Source organism: Canis lupus, chromosome 4 (genome assembly GCF_011100685.1).
Source record: "Canis lupus familiaris isolate Mischka breed German Shepherd chromosome 4, alternate assembly UU_Cfam_GSD_1.0, whole genome shotgun sequence".
Taxonomy (NCBI): domain Eukaryota; kingdom Metazoa; phylum Chordata; class Mammalia; order Carnivora; family Canidae; genus Canis; species Canis lupus.
In genome coordinates, this window is record NC_049225.1 from 58,459,078 (window position 1) to 58,472,819 (window position 13,742).

At 49.5% G+C, this 13,742-nt stretch overlaps 1 protein-coding gene across 1 annotated transcript; it reads left to right on the forward strand.

Annotated features, from left to right (window-relative positions):
* The first annotated feature begins 1,414 nt into the window (after window positions 1-1,414).
* Window positions 1,415-10,328, forward strand: ATOX1 (antioxidant 1 copper chaperone). The gene is given in 3 exon segments (NM_001003119.1): window positions 1,415-1,455; window positions 6,404-6,479; window positions 10,052-10,328. Coding segments are annotated over 3 exon segments (207 nt in total). The 5' UTR covers window positions 1,415-1,449; the 3' UTR covers window positions 10,177-10,328.
* The last annotated feature ends 3,414 nt before the right edge of the window (window positions 10,329-13,742 follow it).

Here is a 13,742-nt window from a genome sequence, read left to right on the forward strand (position 1 = left end):
AGCCCGACGTGGGAATTCGATCCCGGGTCTCCAGGATCGCGCCCTGGGCCAAAGGCAGGCGCTAAACCGCTGCGCCACCCAGGGATCTCATGAGCACACTTTTTTTTTTTTAATTTTTATTTATTTATGATAGTCACAGAGAGAGAGAGAGAGAGAGAGAGAGGCAGAGACACAGGCAGAGGGAGAAGCAGGCTCCATGCACCAGAAGCCCGACGTGGGATTCGATCCCGGGTCTCCAGGATCGCGCCCTGCGCCAAAGGCAGGCGCTAAACCGCTGCGCCACCCAGGGATCCCTGAGCACACTTTCTTAAAGAAGTTTCATGTAATAAGACTATAGTTTTCCTCAACCAGTGGTTCCCCAAACCAAGCAGAGGAGGGGGACTAAAAGTATACCTGGAGAATAAGGGGCAGTGAATCTAGGGTGAAGCCTAGAAGTCTGGGTTGTTAATAAGATGTCCAAGCAGTTCTGTTGATGAGGGACATCTTTGAAACTACTCAGACCGGACCCCTCCGGCAGGTTCCTTGGATGTTCCAAGGGGAGAGCCCCCTCACCCCAAGCTCGTGTGTATGGAGAGGGGTGTGTGTGTGTGTGTGTGTGTCTGAAGTTCCGAGTCTCCGCATGGCTGTCTCTGTAAGTGTCCTTCATCTGTCTTCACCCAAGGCTGTGGATCTCATATCCTCCTCCACCTCTCTCTGTGCCTGCCTCTCAAGCCCACTCTCATCTTCCGTCTTGCTGTTCCCTCTGCCTCCCTCCTTCCCCAGTAGCTCATCTTCACCAGATGAACGTGTGCTCTCCACCCTTGACTCAGATTACTTCTTCCCGAAGCCCCAACACACTCCAGTCTGTTAGAGACCCTTCCTCGGCTCCCACGATACAGCCCCTCTAACACAGCGTTTTCACCGCCTGCTTCCTTGGCTCCCTAGGAGGCGAGGTCTTTTTCACTAGTGCATCTTGGCTACCTAGCACCGTGCTGGCTCAAGGCTGGGACTCACTTACATCAATAAATGGGATTGTCCCTTTAGGGAGGGGCGGAGTCTGTCGTCTTCACTGCGGGGGGTGGGGGTGGGGCTGGCATTCCCAGCCTCTAATACTCGCCTGGCACGAAGCAGGTGGTCTAAAAATGGCCTGTAGGCCTTGGAGGCCGGCCCAGCGCGGGGCGGACGAGCGGGGAGTCCCCGGCCCCTACCGCGGGAAAGGAGGCGCGGCCGCCAGCGGCAGTCAGGTGGCTCTCCGCCCGCGGGGGCGGGGGCGGGGCCTGGCGGGCGGGGCGGGGCCTGGCGGGCGGGGCGGGGCCTGGCGGGCGGGGCGGGGCCTGGCGGGCGGGGCGGGGCGGGGCCTGGCGGGAGGGGGCGGCCCTCCCCCGCGCCCAGCCCCGGAAACACAGCCGCGCCAGCGCTCGGAGCCGGCCGAAGCTTCGCCGCCGCCGCCGCCGCCCGCCATCCACAGCCATGCCGGTGAGTGCCCGCTCCCGACCCCGCAGACGCGGCCCCCGCCTGCGCCCCGGCTGCACCGCGCATCGGCCGCACGTCGCTCTTCACGGGCCCAGGCCGCAGCCGGAGCTCTTGCCTCTCTTCCCGCTCCCTCCCTCCCCGTCTACTCCCGGCTTCCGCGACCCTCCAGAAAATCCCTCCAGATGCGAAAGGGGCTTGATGTAGGAGTCAGGCCTCCGGACATCGGAGCGGCAGGGCCTCCAGTGGTTACAAGCCCAGCCCTTCCCAGCACAGACGAGGGAAACTGAGGCCCAGCGAAGGGCCGAGTCGCTGAGCTCATCCGGGGAGCGAGCCTGTGGCGAACTGGAACTGGGACGGCCAGTCCCTGCGCCTTCCCCCCGCTTGCCCCTGTTGCCCCTGTTGCCCCTGTCGGCTGAGCCGGCCAGAAGCGGGGAGTGGGGGAGGGGTGGGGTGGCTGTCGCCGCCTGGATGGGGCACGTTTTCAGAGACCCGTGGTTTCCTTTCCTTCCTCTTGCCTACTCTGGCCCATTTTCACTTCAGCCCTGGGCGACGCTGAATGGAGACAGTGCTTTTAACCTTTCCTACCGATCACTTTCCGACCCTGAACCTATGAGCCCATGGGAGGTTAAGGGACCTGCTCACACTTGCCAGTTGCTCAAAGACAGAGTTTGGGGAGGAATGAGTAGGTCTTAGGCGCCTTTGCCGCTCACTCAGGCTTAATGCACATACATGGTTGCTCAGGACCTCATTTTGTAGATAAGAAATTCAGGACTTTTGCAGATAAGAAAGGAAAAAGCCCAGTAACTTACTCATGGTCTCCTTGAGGCACTGAGTAGGGCTAGGATTAAGCCCCTTATCTTCAGGCTCCCAGTCTCTTCTGGCCTGACCACTTGGGAAATAAATGCCAGACAAAAGTCGTTATACCGGATTGAAAGTAAGCTGTGATGCCAAGTATATCCTGTAGATCCTAGTTGGGGTCATGTGGTGTTGAGCGATTTCCCCCAGAGTGCCTAGTTTATGGCTCTGATTCAAGGGGATACCCAGAGGTGTTCCACAGATGCCCTGTGTCTTAGCAGCCTAGCTTTGGGGAGCTGACACGTAAGCCAGTGGCCCCCTGGGCCAACCCACAACCATCTCAGGTGTCCTTTCCCTTGGGGCTTGCCAGGTGCCTTGAGACAAATCCTCAGACAACACAAGTATGGACAAAGAACCTAACAGAATCGGCCCTCCTCCTTGAGCAAATCTGCCTGTGGCAATGTTAAGAGGACAACATTAATCACCCTGGGACTGAGATAGTCACCAGGTGTTTGTAGAGGGTGGCAGTGAAGCAAAGGCCAGCTTGAGGATCACTCTATTGACAAGCTAGAGACCCTCCAGAGCAGATGGTCAGAATGAAGAGGGTACTTGGCACCATATCACAAGATGAGCAACTGAAGAAAGGAGGGTATTAGTCAAGGGCCGTGGTCAAAACTGGTCAGTGTGTCACCCGAGAGGTTTCTCAGACAAAAACTTGGAATCTCAGAGGCCTCTTTGAAAAAATCTGTGCCCTTGCTTGCCAGCTGGGTGACCTTGGGCAAGCTGCTTTATCTCTCTGTGCCTTGATTTCATCATCTGTAAAATGGGGATAAAAGCTGTGATCTCAAAGGACTATTGTTAGTATTATCTGGAAGAATGCCAGTAAAATATGTAGCATATAGTCACTGATGTTGCTAGTTCGCAAGAAATGTTAGCTCTCGTGTAGACCAAAGACAAGTGTGTAGAACTACAGGCAGGCAGGTGTTAATCCCATTTTAACAAGGACCACAGTGGTTAAAAGTTTAGGCTTCGGAGACATTTTCAGTATAGGCCCTGGCTCCTCACTAGCTGTGTCACCCTGAGTGAGTGCCCTAACCTCTGAATCTCAAACCCTTGTGTGTCAAGGGATAATAACACCCATCTCATGGGAACCTTGTGGTGATTAAACCAGGTAATGCACACAAAGTGTTTAGAACAATATCTGGCATGTAGTCCACATTCAAATATTAGTATTAGTAAACCCGACTGACATTGTGTCAAAGATTAAATATCCGGGATATTTGAGAATTCCTTCTCTGGGAGGGGGCTGGACAGCCACCCCACTGCATTTCTGCCCTTCCAGTTCTGAGATTCTATTAAAGAATTGCAGTTTACTGGACTTTTTCATGGCTTTAAAGGACATGTCTTAGAGGTGACAGACCAGTCTGAGGCTATGAGGGGCTGAGGCAACAGGGGATTGGGATTCTCTGTAAAGAATGGGTTACTCTATCCATGAAGTAGATTTTCTACCACCCTCAAATTGACTTGTGCAAGTCTGAGGGGAAGAGCACAGAATTGTAACTTTTGCCACCCAGACGCCGCTTCCTGGTTTCTGACCTCTGTACTATGGAGGATGAAAGGAGACCCGCTCTCTGTAGGCAGCGGCAGAAAGCTTCACATATTCTGTTGACTTAGGTTCTTGGGCAGCATAAACTTGCATTTCTTCACAAGCTGTCCCACTCCCAGAGCTCCTGCTGAGAGTCAGGGTCGCAGGGTGGCAGCTGGCAGTGCTGTTGGCTGCTCCACAACTAGCAAAATGTCCCTCGAGCCAGGAAGGCCTGGGTTCATATCCTCAGCACAGACTCGCTCCATAACTGTGAGCAGCTCAGTGAACCCCTGGGAACTTCAATTTCCTTTGGAGTAAAATAGGGTCTCGAGCTCCCTTTCCAAGCCAAGTGAGAACTAATTTAAAATACCATATCTGAGCATTTGGCACAGAGGTGCACTCAGACACAATAGATTTAGGCCTTATATTGGTCTTACAAACCCTCTAAAGCTTTGGGTGGGTTGGGACGCCTGGGTGGCTCAGCAGTTTAGCGTCTGCCTTGGGCTCAGGGCGCATGATCCCAGGGCCCTGGGATCGAGTCCCACATCGGGCTCCCTACGAGGAGCCTGCTTCTTTCTCTGTTATGTCCCTGCCTCTCTCTCTCTGTGTCTCATGAATAAATAAATAAAATCTTTAAAAAAAAGCTTTGGATGGGTATATGCAGGTGCAAACTGTTGACAAATCTGGATTGTCTGCTGGTTATTCTAGAGCAGGAGTCACCACACTTTTTCTTAAAGGGTCAGGTAAATACTTTAAGTGCTTGAGGCTTCATGAACCATGTGGTCCCTTACAATTACTCAACTCTGCCATTCCAGGAAAAATCCACAGTGTCTTTCGTGACCTGGCCTTAGAAGTCACATGATGTAATTTAAGCCATATTCTACTGGACACACAGAGCAACCCTGAGACATTGTGGAATGGGATTTCCTAAGGGCATAAATCAGGAGGTAGAGGTCACTGGGGCCATCTTGCATGCTGGCTCCCATACTTACAATGTTCATCCCACTCACTAACCTAGAGAAAGGACTCTCGTCCCCGTTTTGCAGATGTAGAAACCAAGGCAAAGAGGGGTTGAATAACTTACTCATGGTCATACAGCTTGCCAGAGTTGGGAACTGAGGCCGGTCTTATTTCCAGAGATTTTATTTTATTTATTTTATTTTATTTTATTTTATTTCTTTAAAGATTTTATTTATTTATTCATAGACACAGAGAGAAAGAGGCAGAGACACAGGCAGAGGGAGAAGCAGGCTCCATGCAGGGAGCCTGATGTGGGACTCGATCCTGGGACCCCAGGATCACACCTCAGGCTGCAGGCGGTGCCAAACCGCTGCGCCACTGGGGCTGCCCCAGAGATTTTATTTTTTTTTTTTTTTTTTTTTTTTTTTTATGATAGTTACAGAGAGAGAGAGAGGGAGGCAGAGACACAGGCAGAGGGAGAAGCAGGCTCCATGCACCGGGAGCCCGATGTGGGATTCGATCCCGGGTCTCCGGGATCACGCCCTGGGCCAAAGGCAGGCGCCAAACCGCTGCGCCACCCAGGGATCCCCCCAGAGATTTTAAAATAGATGTATTGGTATAGAAACCTTTGTCTGAAAGCAAAGGAAGGACCCAGAGTTCCTCAACCAGTTGTGTCAATCATCTCTTCACTCAACAAAATGTAGTAAGCACCCACTCTGTGCCAGGCGCTGTTCAAGTATCGGGTCGCAGCAGTGAATTCAACAAAGCTTGCCTTAAGGCCCTTGGACACTATAGGATGTTGAGCCTGTACGAAGAGTCCAGGAGTCTGGGTTCCCTTACTGGCCCAGCCTCCACCCCGCTGGGAGACCTGGCACATCCCTTCTCGTCCCAGGACTCGGGTGCTGCCTCTGACAGCATGTGGATGAGAACAGTGATCTCTGTGTATCAGAATGCCAGAGAAACTTATTAGCCATAATAGACACTCCAGCCCAGACTTGTGGATCAGAACTTGTAGTTTTCTCAAGTTCCTGGATGATTCTAATGCATAAGATGATCTTCTGATGCATAAATAAGACCACCAGATCAGCATTGCTCAGAGTCCATGGGCCTACTCAAATCACAGTTATCAGTGGTCTTGAGACAAACCCTGTAGCTCAAGAATCAAGATTTTGAAGGTCAGACTAGACACCAACATTTTATTTTTATTATTGATTTATTTATTTTTAAATATTTATTCATGAGAGACAGACAGGCAGAGACACAGGCAAAGGGAGAAAGAAGCAGGCTCCCCACGGGGAGCCCATTATGGGGCTTGATCCTGGGACTCCAGGATCACGCCCTGAGCTGAAGGCAGATGCTCAACTACTGAGCCACCCAGGTGTCCTGGGATTATCTCATTCAATACAACCTGTGAGATGGAGAAACCCTTACTTAACTCCACTTTCCAGTTTAAGAGAGTGGGGCTCAGAAAGAAGCTACTGGTGAGTCTGATGACAGCCAGATCTTGCCCTGTCTCTGCTTTCTGTCTTGGCCTCTAGGTGGGCCTGCATGCTGGTGGAGTGTGTGTGTCATGCTGAAGGACTTGCTTATGGTCCCCTTTGTTTATTTTAGAAGCACGAGTTCTCTGTGGACATGACCTGTGAAGGATGCTCTAACGCGGTCAGTCGGGTGCTCAACAAGCTGGGAGGTGAGTGAGTGGCCCTCGGTTAGGGGTGAGGTTGGGGAGGCCGAGGCACTTAAATCATGTTCAAATACTTGCAGACATGGATCAGGAGAAGCTTGAGTTAAAGCTGCTAATAACAGTAAAACTAAAATGTATTGAGTAGGGGATTCCTGGGTGGCTTGGTGGTTGAGTGTCTGCCTTCTGCTCAGGGTGTGATCCCAGGGTCCGGGATCAAGTCCCACATCAGGCTCCCTATGAGGAGCCTGCTTCTCTCTCTGCCTGTGTCTCTGCCTCTCTTCTCTGTGTCTCTTATGAATAAATAAATAAAATCTTAAAAAAATATATATTGAGTACTTAGCATGTGCCCTTTACTCTGCCTGGTGTGGTTTCTGTGAACCACATCATCTGTTCCTCACCACAGCCATTTAGGTTGCTTCTTGGACTATCTCCATCCTCAGCAAGAGGAACTGAAGTTCAGAGAGGTTAAGCAACTTAGCTGAGATCACACAGTAAGTGGCAGAGCTGGGATTTGCCACAGTCTAGCTCAGAGTCCTGGCAGCACTAGTTAATGTGTTGGTGATCTTCAGTGTGATAATTTTGCATATGCTACATTTGAGTGTCATTTTCTATTAACATTTAGAAAATTGTAATATTTTAAGAAATAAACTTTGACTCGAGTCATGTGCAAAACTCCTAAAGCACCTCTTCTGGACATATTTAGAAAATCATTATTCTCATCCAGCCCCCTTGGTTCTCAGCTGGGGAGACTGAGGTCTGGCCCTGGGTTTCCGAGAGGTAATGACTGAGATATGACCAGTGTTCTGATAGTGCTAAGATTTTCACTTTTAAAACCCTAGATAGCGGGGATCCCTGGGTGGCTCAGCGGTTTAGCGCCTGCCTTTGGCCCAGGGCATGATCCTAGAGTCCCAGGATTGAGTCCCACATCGGGCTCCCAGCATGGTGTGGAGCCTGCTTTTCCCTCTGCCTGTGTCTCTGCCCCTCTCTTTCTGTGTGTCTCTCATGAATAAATAAATAAAATCTTAAAAAAAAAAAAAAAACCTAGATAGGGGGCACCTGGGTGGCTCAGTGGTTGAGTGTTTGCCTTTGGCTCAGGTTATGATCCCAGGGTGCTGGGATCAAGCCCCACATTGGGTTCCCCGCAGGGAGCCTGCTTCTCCCTCTGCCTGTGTCTCTGCCTCTCTCTCCCTGATGAATAAATAAAATCTTAAAAAAATAAATAAAATAAAGATTTTATTTATTTATTCATGAGAGCCCCAGAGAGAGAGGCAGAGACACAGGCAGAGGGAGAAGCACGCTCCATGCAGGGAGCCTGACGTGGGACTTGATTCCAGGTCTTCAGGATCAGGCCCTGGGCTGAAAGCGGTGTTAAACCGCTGAGCCACCTGGCCTACCCCCCCTTTTCTTTCTTTCTTTCTTTCTTTCTTTCTTTCTTTCTTTTCTTTTCTTTTCTTTTCTTTTCTTTTCTTTTCTTTTCTTTTCTTTTCTTTTCTTTTCTTTTTTCTTTTTTTTCTCCCTTCCTTCCTTCCTTCCTTCCTTCCTTCCTTCCTTCCTTCCTTCCTTCCTTCCTTTCTTTCTCTCTTTCTTTCTTTCTTTCTTTCTTTCTTTCTTTCTTTCTAGAAATAAAATCTTTAAAGAAGAAAAACAACCCTAGATAATACCCAGATTTCAAAGGCCTTCCACATGGACTTGATCTCATTAGCACTTCAATCTCTGAGCTGGCCTTTCCGTCTGTGGAATGGGAGTGTTGACACCAGAGCCCAGGAGGGGAAGTGACTTGCCCAAAGTGAGTCAATGGCTGGTTTCTAGTCATGGAAATCATAATCTTAATTTGAAAGTCTGAAGCAGCGGGGAAAACCTGGCTGCTGGCTTGCCGTGTGACTGCAGCCTCTTCTCCCTGGGGCCTATTTCCCCAGCTGTGGTATGGGCGTGTCAGCCTATGTTAGCTTCTGCCGTGGATACGTGGATACCGTAAGACGAAAACTGCTCAGGGGCCCCTCCAATATGAAGTGGCACATTCTGGATGAAGTGAGGAGTGCAGGTGGGCCTGCTTTCACTCTTGATGACTTGAGAACACCCGACCAGGAGTCTGGGCTGTAAGCAACACAGTTTAAAACCCACTGGGTTAGATGATCCTAGAGTTTCTTCCAGGTTTATGATGCCGCCAAAATATTTATTCCAAAGCGGAGGGAGACACTTCTTTTTCTTTTCCTATTTTTTTTTTTGTATTTTTTTTATTGGAGTTTGATTTGCCAACATATAGTATATAACACCTGGTGCTCATCCCATCAAGTGCCAAGGAGGGAGAAACTTCTGAACCAAAAGACAAAAATCCAGTGTGTAAGGACACATTATGTTTTTTTTTTCTCCCTCAGTATCTGTTAGGTACAAATTCAGACATTCTGTACTGTGGGCTTTTTAAGGCTCTTTGATGTTTGGGGAATCTCCCTTTGACCTTGGATAGATGGCCCCATCTTTTACCACTGTCCCTACTTGGGTAGCCTTTTGAGGTGGGTCAGAAGGGCTTTCTGAGTTGGGGCCTTAGATGAGCAGTGCTGAGCCTGAGGAATCACAGCTAATGGCCTGTGTGAACCGGATAGATCACAGGTGCTGACCACCCCCAATTCCTTCATGTACAGATGGGGAAACTGAGGCCCATTTTGGGCAGGCTTGTGGTCATCCAGCAAGTCAGTGATGAAGCCAGGCCTAGAACCTATCATGGCCTCTCCCTCTGGATCCCATCGTCTCCACAAGATGGCATCTCTAGCTATTCCCATGTACTGGTCTGTGGGGAGGGAAAAGCTTGAAATTGACATAGCCCTTTAGGGTGGTTTTATAATATCAACATTTAAAATGTGCCCATCGGTTGCTCACAATTTCCATTCTGTAAATTCATGGTATAGAACTATTTTCACAAGTTTTATAGGATGTGTTCAAGTATGTTTACTGTAGCATTGTGTGATAATCCGCAGTGTGGACGTCCCATACATCTACTCGATCCCCTGCTGAGGGACACTGAGGTTGCTGCTTCGAATTTTGCTCTATTATCACACAACAATTACTTTTCACTTGTCTGTCTGAGAGAAAGACTGGGTAGATGCTGTGCTGTTCATAGTGACTTCTGGAGATAGGAGAGAGTAGGGGGCCTTCCACTTTCCAGTTTTATTCAGCAATGTTTGCTTTTTTTTTTCCCCCAATGGTGTGTATTGTTACTTTTGAAATTAAAAAGAAGAGAAAACTTAAAAGAAGCCCCAGTCTCAAGCAGGGGTTGGCAAACTATAGTCTATGGGCCAAATCTAGCCCACATTCTTTTTTTGTACCGCTGGGAATGGTTTTTAACATTTTTAAAGGGGTGTAAAAGCAATACACACAGAGAGAAGAATATGTAGCTGAGTACATTTGGCCCCAGAATGCCTAAAACATGACTTTGGCCCTTTATAGGAAGAATGTGCTGATATCTGGCATGGAGGAAAGGGGAAGGTGGTTGTGAATAAGAATTCTGGAGCCAGCATTCTTTCTTGCCCCAACTGGGAGGGTCTCTGCTTCCTCCCCACACACCCTACTTCCTTTTCCTGCAGGAGTTGAGTTTGACATTGACCTGCCCAACAAGAAGGTCTGCATCAACTCTGAGCACAGCGTGGACATTCTGCTGGAGACCCTGGAGAAAACAGGAAAGGCCGTTTCCTACCTCGGCCCCAAGTAGTGAGGGCCTGGACCCTGAGCCCATGATGGACCAAAGGGAGCAGGTGGGTGAGGCCCCAGCCCTTGGACGGAATATTTCATTAGCTAATGCAAATCATGAGTTCAGGGAATCCTCACAGCCCCCTGAGAATACGCAGAGCACTGTGTTATGTCTCCCAGGGTCCCTTTTATGACTTGGGGAACGCATCTCATAACCAACAGGGTTTAAGTATAGGGCGTATGAGCCTGAGCAGTGCTTTGATAAATTGTCCCATCTGCAAGGACACCTATGTCCTGGGCCTCATGCTCCTGTGTGCTGACCAGGTTCAGCTAATTCAGCTTGGCCTCTCTCCTTGCTTGGAACTGCTATCAGCTTCCTGAGCATGCCCTCTGCTCCCGACTGGTGCAGAACAAATCCTCACATCCTTTAATTGTACAGAATCCAGAGAGGCTTATAGGTGGCCAAAATCAGTTGGTTGCAGAACCAGGATAGACCTTATGTAAAGCTCCAGCACTCCTTCCCTCTCTGCACAACCCCAGCTTCAGAATCCTTCATGGCACAGCCTTTCCTAGCTGTTACTGCCCTTGCAGTGCTTTTGGTGCTTGAATGACAGTGATTGCCACATCCCTGATGTGGATCAGCCCTCTCAATGCCATTGAGAAACATGAGGCCTGGGAAGGGGGGAAGTGCCTTGACTGAAGCCCCACCCAGGAGGGTGGCAGAGACAGGATGAGGGCATCCCAAATTGGAATCCGTAGTGGCCAGTGTCCTCATCCCTGGGAACAGGCCCATGAGACCCTCCTCTCCCAACTGACTGCTGGGTTGTGCCGGTGTCCTGTGTATGTGGTGATGTCACATGCAAATCATGAGGGGTCAGAGGCCTCTGTTTTCCTGATCCCCTGTCCGTCCATGGACACAGCCCATGATCAGGAGTGAGCTTGGGATGAATAATGAGAATTCTGGCATTCTGATTCCAGCTCTGTCCTCATGTCACGCTATGACTTTGGATACTTCTCCTTACATCCTGGAGACTCAGGCCTTTCATCTGTAAGATGGGGCCACAGCCTCTATCCTATTTTCCTTCCTTATGGGGATTCCTGTGAAATCCCTCTGAATAGGAAGGATTATGCTCAAAGGGAGCATAATGTTACCACCATGCGAGGATCAGTGATCATCATATGGTCCCTGCACCCTGAGGAGTTTTGGAGGAGACTGATGCGTGGCCCTCTGGGCCCCTCCAGCCATCCCAGGTAGTAGCTCTGTTTCATACTGGGTCTCCATGTAAGATTGTGAGATTGTGGTTGATATAAGCGCTCCACAAGAAAGGATGGAGGGAGGGAAGAGACAGAACTTTCTGAGTGGGCAAAACACCCGGGGGAGCCCCAATGTAGACCCCTTGCATTGGAGACTCCTGGCCTGAGCGTGTGCATCTTATTCAGCTAAAAGTACTGCCTGCCAGTTGTAAACCATGTGTAACTGGATGTGTCTTCTTCTCATAGTAGTCTTTGAATTTATTGAGGTGAAATTCACATAGCATACCATTAAAGTGTACGATTTAGCGGGTTCACTGCATTCACGGTGTTGTGTAACTCTGGTTTCGAAGCTTTATCCCCCCCTCCCAAAAAAAAAACGGCCCAAACCCATTTAGCAGACACTCTCCACTGCCTCCCCCCCAGCCCCTGGGGGCCACTAATCTGCATTCTGCCTCTGATTTGCCTCTTCTGGATGTTTCATTTAAAAGGAACCATAGGGGATCCCTGGGTGGCGCAGCGGTTTGGCGCCTGCCTTTGGCCCCTGCCTTTGGCCCAGGGCGCGATCCTGGAGACCCGAGTTCAAATCCCACGTCAGGCTCCCAGTGCATGGAGCCTGCTTCTCCCTCTGCCTATGTCTCTGCCTCTCTCTCTCTCTCTGTGTGACTATCATAAATAAATAAATAAATTTAAAAAATAAAATAAAATAAAAGGAACCGTAGTATTTCACTTAGCATAATGTCTTCAGGATTCATCCAAGCTGTAGCTGGATCAGCACTTTATTCCTTTCTATGGCTGAATAATTCTCAAGAGTTTTTAATTGATTTATTTACCTTTGCTTTTTTATTTTGGAAATTTTAGTCATACAAGTAGTAAAATGAATCCCCACGTACCCATCACCCAGATCCAATGATCAGCCATTGCCATCACTGTTTCATCTATGCATGCCACCGCCTCCCCCTATTATTTTGAAGCAATTTCTAGATACCAGCTAATTTAATCTGGGCACATGTCTGCAAGCATGAGTAGTATGGAAAGGCTCCTGCAGATTCAGATGCGCAGCACTGGGTGAGAATCACCTGCCAAACAGCTACCCTGCCCATCCCTGCTGCATCTATCTCAATCTGTTTTAAGACACTTCCCCAGGGAGCAGCCCTGGTGGCTCAGCTCAGGGTGTGATCCTGGAGACCCGGGATCGGGATTGAGTCCCACGTCAGGCTCCCTGCATGGAGCCTGCTTCTCCCTCTGTCTGTGTCTCTACCCCCGTCTCTCATTCTCTCTCTTGCTCTGTGTGTCTCTCATGAGTAAATAAATAAAATTAAAAAAAAAAAAAGACACTTCCCCAATGACTGATGTGATGCCAGGTTTGGGAATCAGAGATAGAGCATTTCTGGATAATAAAGTCACCAGGACTGTCTGTTCATTGGCAGATTTGTTTGCTTGTGATTTTGTTCATTGCCTCCCCTGTGTGCATTGAAACAGGACAAGGGGTATCATCCCAGCAGCCCCAGAAGTTCCCCAGAAAAAGGCGTTGGCAGAGATTGGCTTGCGTGAGATTAGTGGGTGCCAGCCATCGTGACAGACTTGGTGGGCGTAGTGTGTGGGGCTGAACACGGGGCGCTAGTTCCACTCTAGCACCTGGGTTTCCCACTTCACCTCCCACAGCTGCCCTTTAGTGAACCCCTGCTGCTTTTGCAATGCCTTCCTGTGCACAGCAGATGGTGCTTTTGTTCCACCTGACTTCTCGTCTCTTCCAGGACGCTGATCCTCTCCTGCCTTCCAGAGAGACCTGGGGCCTGGCAGTCCTGCTCAGCGATGGCTGTTCCTGACAGAGACCCTCACTTGCCCCGCTCCTCCCTAGCTTCCCTGTAATAAAGTTGAGCCACTTTTGCTGGAGGTGTCGTCTCTTGCAATGTCTGGATGTTACTTGCTCACTTGCAATAAAAGAGTAATTACAGTGCTTACTCAGGTTGGAGTTCTAAGGGCTCCCAGCTGGGAGCTACTGGCCTGACAGATCCTGATTCTTTGGGCTGTGATCTCCGGCAAGTCACTTGCCCTCTCCATGCTTTCCTTTTCCTATCTACAAAGTGAAGATGTTGGGCCACATGGGTGACCCCCCCCCCTCCTTTGTTTTCAGTATCTTGAAAAACTTGTCTGTCATCAAGTGCATCACATCTAAGGGATGTTAAATCTTATAACAGTTGGAATAGTGGGTAAAAGGGAGACTGCTTGGGATAGAGTCCAAGCTCCAGTTATCTCCCAGCTGGGCCACGTAATTTCTCAGTGTCCACACACATAAAATGTAACAATAGCATCTACAGCAAATGGTGGGTGTGT